Source organism: Gossypium hirsutum, chromosome D12 (assembly GCF_007990345.1).
Source record: "Gossypium hirsutum isolate 1008001.06 chromosome D12, Gossypium_hirsutum_v2.1, whole genome shotgun sequence".
Taxonomy (NCBI): domain Eukaryota; kingdom Viridiplantae; phylum Streptophyta; class Magnoliopsida; order Malvales; family Malvaceae; genus Gossypium; species Gossypium hirsutum.
In genome coordinates this window covers 40864114-40874075 of record NC_053448.1, presented here as the reverse complement: position 1 = coordinate 40874075, position 9962 = coordinate 40864114, and the positions used below count along the sequence as shown (strand labels likewise).

The window sequence follows — 9962 nt, the reverse complement described above, 5'->3', positions numbered from 1 at the left end:
GGCTATAGAGGTTAAAAGGGGCCAAAATAAATTACCCGAGTTTGAAGTGACCGAATGATGAAATGATCTGGACCAGCAACTAAAACCCGAAACGACCTATTTCAAGGAATTGCATAAGTTGAAAGGACCAAATGAATAACTAGACCAACAATAGCCAGCCACAATAACCCAAGTGAGCCAGACCCGAAACTATATAGATATATGATTGCACAGGATCAAGGGACCGAAATGGCCAAAACCCGAAAATCAAATATGTAGGATAATTCAGAATCGACTGAAGAACCTCAAAATCTGACAAAAGGATTTAAATTACACACACAACATACCATATAAACACAACTTGGTTCCTGTTTTTGAAAATTTGTAATTTCTAATCTTCTTTTAAAGATGGAAAATGTTATCAATACACTGGTAACTTTCAACATTTGGAAGTTAACAAAAAGAGAGCTAATATTATAAGGATCAAAAATGAAAAACCCTATTTAAGATTTTCTTATAAAATGATATAAAACTCAGTTGTAATCCTAAGGAGCTCCTATTTCAGTTACATCGTGTAGAACCCTAAATTTTAACTCTTTTTCTCTCTTCTTTTTTACCCTCCGAGTCCTGCATTCTTTTTCAAATTCCACCAATACCCTGTCGCATCTTCAAAAACAGAGCACCTCCGAAAATGATTTCCATCATTTGTTAGTGTACATACAAAGAACAAGCCAAGAAGCATGCGTGACCGACCGTCTTGCAAGAAAAAACCAAATCAGAAAATGCACTTCTTGCTTTTATGAGATGAGAACAAAAAAAACCGCCAGGTAAAGGGAGGCTTTTAGTGTTATAAGATTCTCCCACCGTCGTTTCTTCCTTCAAAAGGGAAGGGGGGTCGGGGGAATCCTCATCTTTCGACTGTTAACTCTATGGGCCACTCATCTGTTAAGATTAATAGATGAGTGCATTGTAACACAATCCAATTGAAACAAAAGAAAGATAAATTAGAATGGTTAAGGAAAAAACTTCAAAGGGATTATGATCCAATTTTGAACACAATTCAGTTGCCACATATCTATCCACTAGTGTCAAGGTTTATGACTAAGAGACGACCCACTGCAAAAACCAGAACACCAGCATGGAAGAGGGTGGCAGCAAGTAGGCTATATCGGCAGCTGCCATAGAAATTACTACACCATCTACGCTGTTGCTAGACCAGCAAAAGCAGTCGCAGAACATGATAGACGCATAGTAGTTTTCAGGGTGGCAGGTTTTATTAAAGTTTTCAAAAGAAACTACCTAAGACAAGCAAGAAGATAAATTACCTTTGCAGGTGGGGTGAAGGAGGTTGGTCATGTGAAGACCGTTGAGAAGTACCATGGAACCTTTGCTCATCGAATACCCCACCTGAGCTGCTTCCATCACTTGGCTGCGATACTTCATTCATGCCTGAGTAACCCACTGGTCCAAGAGAGCCAAACTCAAGCTGTTCAACAGGGGAATCATACGGGTATAGCATGACAACGGATGGCATGGTAGGCCCATTTGATGATACTCCATTGGGGTTCATAGATGGCAGTGGGTACATGCCATAAGGCATGCTGCCTGAACTACTTTGTGATGAGTTTGAGCGGACTGGTCCATTACGAGATTGGTATGACGTAAATGAATCATGCCTATGTGAGCCCCAAGGCCTATCAGTTCTGCTCTCACCAGCAACGCCAGACAATTGGTCAAAGGTGAACCTTGATTTTTCATTTTGATTGCGATTATGGCTCCGTCCAGCAGTTCTGGACTTCGAATTGCCATTCCAGTTTCCTTCTCTATCACCATGGTGGTCATTTCTATCATAATTATATTTTCCCCTCCTCGAATTCGCAGAATGGCGTTCTCTCATTGAAACTTTCTGAAAATGGGAAAAAATCATATAAAAAGGTTATTGAAGGTTATATAGTTCCTCAAGGTTAAAATATAAGATCACTTCAAAAAAATTAACGCAATGGACCATTGTAGTTGCATCACAAGACATATAACATTGAAAATCAAGCAGTGCATACCCTATTAATGGAGAAAGAGGGGAAAAACAGGACCATGTACCCAACATTACCCTCCACAAAGCACGCAAAGTAAAAGAGCAAAACCTTAAGGTAATAAAGGCTCATTAAAGATTGACAATATGCGACTTACAGGGTTTGGCAGGTATGTCCCAGTACCACTGCGATATCTTGGCATTTCATCAACATACCGTTGATAAACACTGGAAGGTCTATTTGGAACAGATTGGAGAGGAGAAACAGGAACAACACGAGGCCCATAATTCATGAACTGAGAAAAGAGATTCACATTTGATGGAGGTCTACCAGGACCATCCCATGGGAAATGACCTTGTAAATAGACAGGTGGCACCACAACAGGCGAAGGATAAATCAGAGGAGGATATCGTGGATTTTGACAAAACCGTCCGTACTGCAGATTTTGCCAATGGCTAGCAATGTCACCGTTAAGAATGTCAGGTTTATGCTCCAATGGATCAAGAGATGCAACCTTTCTTGTAGAACTAGAAGTACTTGATACCTCAGACTGATCGGGTCCCTCAGACTCAAATTTTTGACCTGAATCATTGTTCTCCAAATTTTCATCCCAATTAAAATGGCAAGTTGATGCATCTGGAGTTCCTGCTTCTGACGGAATGTTGTAAACAGGGCATAACAAAAATGGAACCGGTGGTCCTGTTATTGTGAAGGCCAGGGGAGGAACTCCAGAATTATCCATAGCTCTTTGCCCTGAACCTGGACCTAAGAGAAATGGAGCAATAGGCATCAGCGGATCTGAACCACTTGTCTGAGATGCCTCGAATCCAGGCATTTGATGGCTTGGAACAGACAAAGAACCAAGCAGTTGAGGTCCAGCAGTTCTTTCTGCCATTTCAGAGCCCACATTTGATGGTGGATTCCATTCTCTGCCTTCATCATCTGCCTGAGAGGAATGTTCAGATACACTCTTACCTTTCCCACTAGCAGCAGAAGGAAGTACAGAAGCAGCTGTTTTCCTACCCCGTTTCTCCCTAGTGGGTTTAGAGACCTTTGCTGATGAACCTTCCCAAGAACTTTCGAATGAGGTTTTACTTCTGAGTGAACTAGTGTGCAAAGCATGCAAGGATCTTGAATTTGCAGTTCTTTCATCAACGTATACATCATTACCTCTGTTATCTTGATACTGGGACACATCGACATAATCTTCCCTAGTTGATCCTCGAGTTTCTTTAGATGACTTTTGTTGGACGTTAGTAGAACTACCAGTGCTGCCTGCTCTAGAATGAGGAACAAAATTATAGCCAGCAGAAGTTGACAGTTGCTTATCATTCAAATGAAGCATTTCAAAACCTCCATTATCAAGGTCATAACCACCACTAGAGCCCCTGTCCTGTTCATGCCACGACTCATGTTCCACTTCTGGTTGATTCATTTCTGAAGAACCAAAATTTTCACTAGAAGGCTCAATTTGATCCTCTGGGTTTGAGGCTAATCCAACTCCAGAAAAATAATGAGCCAAAGGAGAAGAGACCAATCCTTGGGGAAACATTTGAAAATTTGTAGGAAGAATTCCGCTCAAATTTCTCTGATTATATCCCATTGCTAGAGATTGAATATGAAAAGGCAAGTGACCTACAGCTAAATTTAATGGAACTGGAATCTGACCATTAAAGCCATGAGCTGTAGATGCCATCAAATTCACTAGATCTTGCTCTTCCTGTGGCATAACTTGTGTACCCGGAATTGATGAAAAATCCTGACCCATAGTACCCAAGCCTAAATCATCTTGGTAACTATTTAGAGGACCGTTTGGGTTAGCAACAGCATTGACACTCTGGCGTGCTGAGGCGTGCCTAACAGATGAAGGATCATCATGTGAAGATTTAATGTTATGACCGGCCGTCATATCAGATTCAATATTCTTCCTCCCATTATTATCTGACCTCACGGAAGCAATCTGGGTTTTCCCACCCTCTGGCACTCTGTTCCGCCTTCCCTGAGAAGTAACTTCCCCATATGTTTCGGTAAGCTCAGGACTAGAACGCGTCCTTGCAAAAAGATATCTTCCTTGAACATCAGTCACCAAGTTTTCTTTAGCATTAGAACTCTGACCTGTATCATTACACACATTCTTATTGGAATTAGAATCCCGCCTAACCTTATCAGAGGTCTTTGACTTGCTTGTGCTACCATAACTCTTTTGGCTCTGAGTACGAGAAACAGTGGATACATCACTAGTCTTACTTGTGCTTTCTGAAGGATGAATTAAATGCTGAGAGGAAACACCAACTCCTTCAGCTTGAGTGTCACAACCAGAGGAAATATCATTTCCTCTGCTGTTTGAAGTGTTCCTGACATTATTAGATCCATGAGCATTGTCCGAATTTGACAACCTCAAGCGATACAGATCGTTCCCAGGTGCATCAGGGCGTTGGCCACTGCCATGCCTTTCCCATGTATTCATGAAGAATTGATTTACTTCATGATGGAGGTCTTCTTTGGGACAATCAAGTAACCTGGCCAACTTATTAGCTCCAAATGCAAAGGCACCGCGTATCCTAAAGAAGTTACCTGGAAATAACACATTATTTTTATGCACAAATAAACCTGTTATTAGCAGTGCATAAAGGCCACCAGAAAATTGACAACTATTCCAAAAGCATCACGACTCCTAAAAAGATCTGTATGGCCGAACATGTAGAAATCTTAATACCATCCATCTTCGATTCATGACAAGCTTAATCATATAAGTTTCCAGTAAGTGCCAAAACTGTGAAGAAGTAAACAAAATAAAGATTCTAAACGTTTACAATCACCTTTCTGCCTGCCAATAACAGTCTCTTCAACTTACTTTCTACAGATTTAAGTTCAATATTTCAAAAGTTCTTAGCATGTGACTCTTAATCAGATAAGTTCCCAAAAAGTGACAAAATAAAGATTCTAGACATTTAATATCAGCTTTCTGCCTGCCAATAATAGTCCCTTCAACTTACTTTCTACTGATTTAAGCTCAATATTTCAATAGTTCTTAGCTTGTCTCTTAATCAGATAAGTTCCCAATAAGTGACAAAACCGTGCAGAAATAGACAGAACTAAGATTCTAACTGTTTACTATTATCTTTCTTCTGCCGAATAAAAGGAACATGATGACAAAAAGGATGTTTTAATGGATCAAATAGTTTTGAAATTATTAGAAACTTATGACCAACAAAAGCATGCAGTCAAAACCAGATGCATAAAATTGCTAGACAGAGGAGAAAAAAGCCACATAGATGCAGACAAACATCCAAAAGTACAACAGATAACCCTTCAATAGTTATAGATGTAAACTACCTTTACTAACACTACGCCCAAGGTTGTTATTTATACGCAAAGGATCAATCACATTGAAATGTTTAGAAACGAAGGGTTGGCCCTGATTTTCTTGGCAAACAGCATATCTGGAACTACAAGTGTCCAGGAAAAATTTGCTAAGCAACAACTCTCCACCATCTTTTCGAGGAGGCTCAGCTGCAAAAGGTATTTCAAATACTTCAGTTAAGATTAGAAAACTGGCAAACATTCTGAAAGTAAAAGATTCTTGTTCACAGCTTAGCATTAGATGTTCCGGATATTGTAATACCTGTTATGTCTGGTAGAGAACTAATTGGAACAGGACCCCAGAGGCTAACACAAAAGTTTTCCCAATCAAACTTGCTAAAAAACTCAAGAAAACGATACAGAACCTATGTATGAAAAGGGGAAAAAATCAGACAGATGTACAGGCAAAAGAAAAAGCCATTAAAATAGAAAGGAAAAACAAGCCACCTCAAGTGGTCCAGAAAAGGACTTATTGAAAACATGGAATATGTAAAGAACCAAGGTTTCCAGGGCATAGGTTGAGATAAGTCCATGATGAGCACCCAATATGCGGCTCTCATAATAACACCAGGCCTTTATCAATATGATGCTCCGTTTGAACAAATGGTTCTTATCTATCAAACAATCAACCTAAGCATGGGGATGTTAAGTTGAGTTTAAACTTGAACAAATATCCAAGAAACCATTCAAAAAATAAATCTGCAGAATTGTATTGCAGTGCCAGGATTTGCATTACTAACCTCTTCAAGGAAACAAAGGGTACATAAGCCACCAAGCTGATTAAATGAAATGTCTACCACAATATTTTCTACAAGACACTTAATTATCTTCACCTGAAAATTTATGAGAGAGAAAAGAACATATAAAAAAAATCAGTGTATCAAGATAACATCAAGCAAATATGCCACAAATGTGCACATTTTAATCAAAGAAATCAGGAGGAATTATGAAAAAATAAGGCATCTCATTCTGTCTAACCTCGGCCTGAATGTACTGAACTTCTTTTACTCGGAATTCAGCATTCTCGTTTTTTTCTTCATTTTCCAGCATATCCCGAACCTGATGAGCCCAAGTATCCTTCAAACTTTGATTCTTACTGAAGGCCGTCAAGTCAATATCCCCATCAGGCAAATATGTCTTGAGGGGCACAGACCCAAAAGTAAACACCTGTCAAAAAAAAGCAAGCAACTCCGTATTAAAACTGATCTATGAACTCGGCACGATAGACTAGAAAAATAAACTGCTTTTGATACAAGTTACATTCATGCCTCCACTCATCGAGCCAAACGTTAAATGTAAATAATGTAACTTTTTAGTCCTTTAATTGATCAGCATTTATCCATGCCTTAACATTTTAAACCAAATATAGACTAAAAAAATAAACAGTATACACTATAAGTTACATTCATCATGCCTCCACTCATCGACCTGAATATGAAACCTAGAGATTGTAACTTATTAACCCTTCATGTGATCACCATTTAGGCATACACCTTAACATTTTAAACCAAATATAGACTAGAAAAAAAAACAGCATATATTATAAGTTACATACATGCCTTGACCCATCGACCCAAACATTAAATGTAAATAATGTAACTTTTAGTCCTTCATGTGATCACCATTTATCCATGCCTTAACATTTTAAACCAAATATAGACTAGAAACATAAACAGCATACACTATAAGTTACATTCACGCCTCCACTCATAGACCCAATCATTAAATGTAAATAATGTAAATTTTTAGTCCTACATGTGATCACCATTTATTCATGCCTTAACATTTTAAACCAAATACATGGAAATAAAACTATACTATTAGTCATACACAACATAAAATGATATAATTCAATATAATGCCACTGATTAAGATAAAAACTACAATGGGAGTAGTCATTTGATCGGACCTGACAAGGGAAGCATTTAGAAATGAGGCGCTGTACATAATCAGCAACCGCGATACGGCGGCCTTCTGAGGGCGCATTTGGTTGAATGCAGGCAATGAGTTCAGCCGTTCTTTCCTCGGCCTTCATCCATCGTTCCGAATCGAGTACCCGAATCACCGAGGCAGCTTTGTTGGGTAACAACCCGTTCGGCAATAGCCCACTCGGTGGCTGCTGCACCACCCACCCTTCATGCTCTCCCATACAATCCTAAACCACTTTTTTCCTCCCTTAAAACAACCTTCTAAACCCACTCCCAATTGCCACAATACAACAAACAAACAAAAAAACAATGAAAATAACTTCAAAAATCAAAACCCCCCACTCAATATGCAGTTTCCAGGTGAATCTATGTTTTTTTTTAAAACCCAAAAACAAAACAAAAAAGAAAAAACTTTGAAATCAGTAACAGTTTTTTTCCTCTTTTAATTAATATCAAGCAACAAAAACCTAGATTATATTTAAAGTTTCTGAACTAAACAAAATGGCAAATGCAGTAAATACTGCCAAAACGAAGGAGATATTCCAATAAATTTCAAAGCTAAAATGACAAACCAAAAAAAAAAAGATGCTTCAAGTTTTTTTTCCCTTCTTTTTTTTTCTTTCCTTGTCGATTAACAAAATCTACAAAAACCCTAGAAATAAAAAAAAAGGAAAGAAAGTGGGGGGAAAACGAAACCCTAAAAGCAACGAAATGGGGAAAAACAATAAGGCCGGTGAGATAATCAAAAACCCTAATTAGAAACAGCAACAAATCCTGAAAATTGAAGCAAGTATCTGCAAAATCAAAATGAAAACCCAGAAAAAAAAAAGCGAACAATAAAGACGAAATAGCAATTGCAAAATTAAAAAAGAAAACAAAAACCCGAAAAGAAGGGTATATAAAGGATCCCAAAAAAAAACCCAAAAAAACCAGCAAACAAAATTACTACTTGTTGCTTAGGTTTTTGTGGTTTAAGTATATATCATAGAAAAAAAAAACAAAGAAACCAAAGGATTGAAGGGAAAAGGGGTGTGTTTGGTAACAAGAATAAGAGGCGTTACGAAGGTAATATAGTATATTTGTTTTGACGTCAGTGAAGTTCGAACATTTGAGGGGCTTTTTTTTTTAATAATAATAATTTTAAATGACAAAAAAGAATTGGGGAAGATGATGATAAAATTGATAATAGAATCTCTGCCAGAAAGAGAGAGAAAAGAGATGAAGAACATAGAAAAATTGAAGAAATTATTTTTTAAAAGAATAAAATATATAAAAATTAAAACTTTTTTTAAAATTAAAAGGATTTTGCTTTAGCATCGTATTAATCGTTAATTTCACCGTAATTTTTTTTCGAAATATGGATAAGATTTTAATTTTATCTTTAATTTTTTAAAAATATTTTCTATCCAAATTTTGAAGTGTTTATATGAAAGTTAAGAGAAATTATTTTATGTGACATTTCTATTATATGTCTCTTTTCAGTTATTTAGTGATAGTTCATCAATTTTTTTATGTTACTAATATATAATTTTGGTGATTTTTTTACCTTAAATTCGGAAGCTCGAATTTTAAATTTAAAACCCTAAACGTTGAACCCTAATATCGAACCATGAATCTTAAATTCCAAATTAGAACCTCAAACCCAAATCATAAATCTTGAACCCTAAACCTTAAGGGTTTATGGTTTAGGATTTCGATTCAGGGTTCGAGTTTCGAGTTTGGGGTTCATGGTTTGGAGTTCAATGTTCAAGATTTTGGGTTTAGGATTCGGGGTTCGAAGAAAAAATTGTCAAAATTATGTGTTAATGACATGGAAAAAATTATTGAAATGTCATTCAATAATTGGATTCAATAATTGGAAATGAACCATAGATAATGTGATGGGAAGAGTCTATAAAATAATTTCTCGAAAGTTAGCTTTGAATATAAATTTTAATTAATTTCTAAATTAGAAAATATATTAATATAATTTTTAAAGTGCTTGTATTAAAATTATACATATAGTATTTTTAATTTTTTCTAATGTAACCTAGAATTACGTATAATCCTCTAACCTTTAAATAGGAAGATAAACGTGTTTCAACATACTCAAATCCACATTCCCTTCCACCGACAACAATAGCAATTACAACTGAGCTAAAACTGATATGTTTAATTTTTTTATTGACTATTTTAAATATGTTTCATATCTAATAGAAAATTTTATTGATAGAACGCAAATAGTTTAAACACTTAATTAGAATAGTTTGAAAATTTGAGGATTTGTAAAGGAATTAACTTTTATAATTTACATTTTAATATTATTAAAATATAATAGTTTTTCCTTTAAGGGTAAACTATTAAAATAGTCGCTTTTGTTTCTCTTAAGTTATATTTTAGTCACTTATATTTGGAATGTTACAGTTTAGCCACTTACGTTAACGTGTTGTAACATTTTAGTCACTGAGTCGTTAATTGTCATTAATGGTGTAACTGTAAGTTGACGTGGCATGTTAAATCATCATTTCAAACAAATATTTCAGGCTAAATTATACAATCGGTCCCCCATTTTTTTTTGTTTTGAGCATTTTTTTCCTTTTATGTTCTTTTAACTTTCCCTTTTTTTTTTCCATTCTATTCTGCTTCTCCCTCTATTTTCCTCCCGTCTCCATCTTTTTTAACG

General features: G+C 36.3%; 1 protein-coding gene across 4 annotated transcripts; it reads right to left on the bottom strand.

Annotated features, from left to right (window-relative positions):
* Window positions 1-330: 330 nt before the first annotated feature.
* On the bottom strand, window positions 331-8569 carry LOC107945857 (uncharacterized). Of its 4 annotated transcripts, none has more exons than XM_041106720.1 (10): window positions 7282-8531; window positions 6351-6539; window positions 6113-6205; window positions 5820-6002; window positions 5635-5737; window positions 5346-5522; window positions 4257-4583; window positions 2167-4124; window positions 1305-1885; window positions 331-921 (listed from the first exon to the last, which is right to left on the bottom strand). In XM_041106720.1, the coding sequence occupies exons 1-10, from the start codon at window positions 7519-7521 to the stop codon at window positions 918-920; spliced, it is 3855 nt and encodes a 1284-aa protein (XP_040962654.1). In that variant the 5' UTR covers window positions 7522-8531; the 3' UTR covers window positions 331-917. The 4 variants fall into 4 exon arrangements, with proteins under 4 accessions (XP_040962654.1, XP_040962653.1, XP_016735491.1 ...); XM_041106719.1 differs by having other exon boundaries at window positions 331-735; XM_016880002.2 differs by having other exon boundaries at window positions 2167-4583; window positions 7282-8569.
* Between the last annotated feature and the right edge of the window lie 1393 nt (window positions 8570-9962).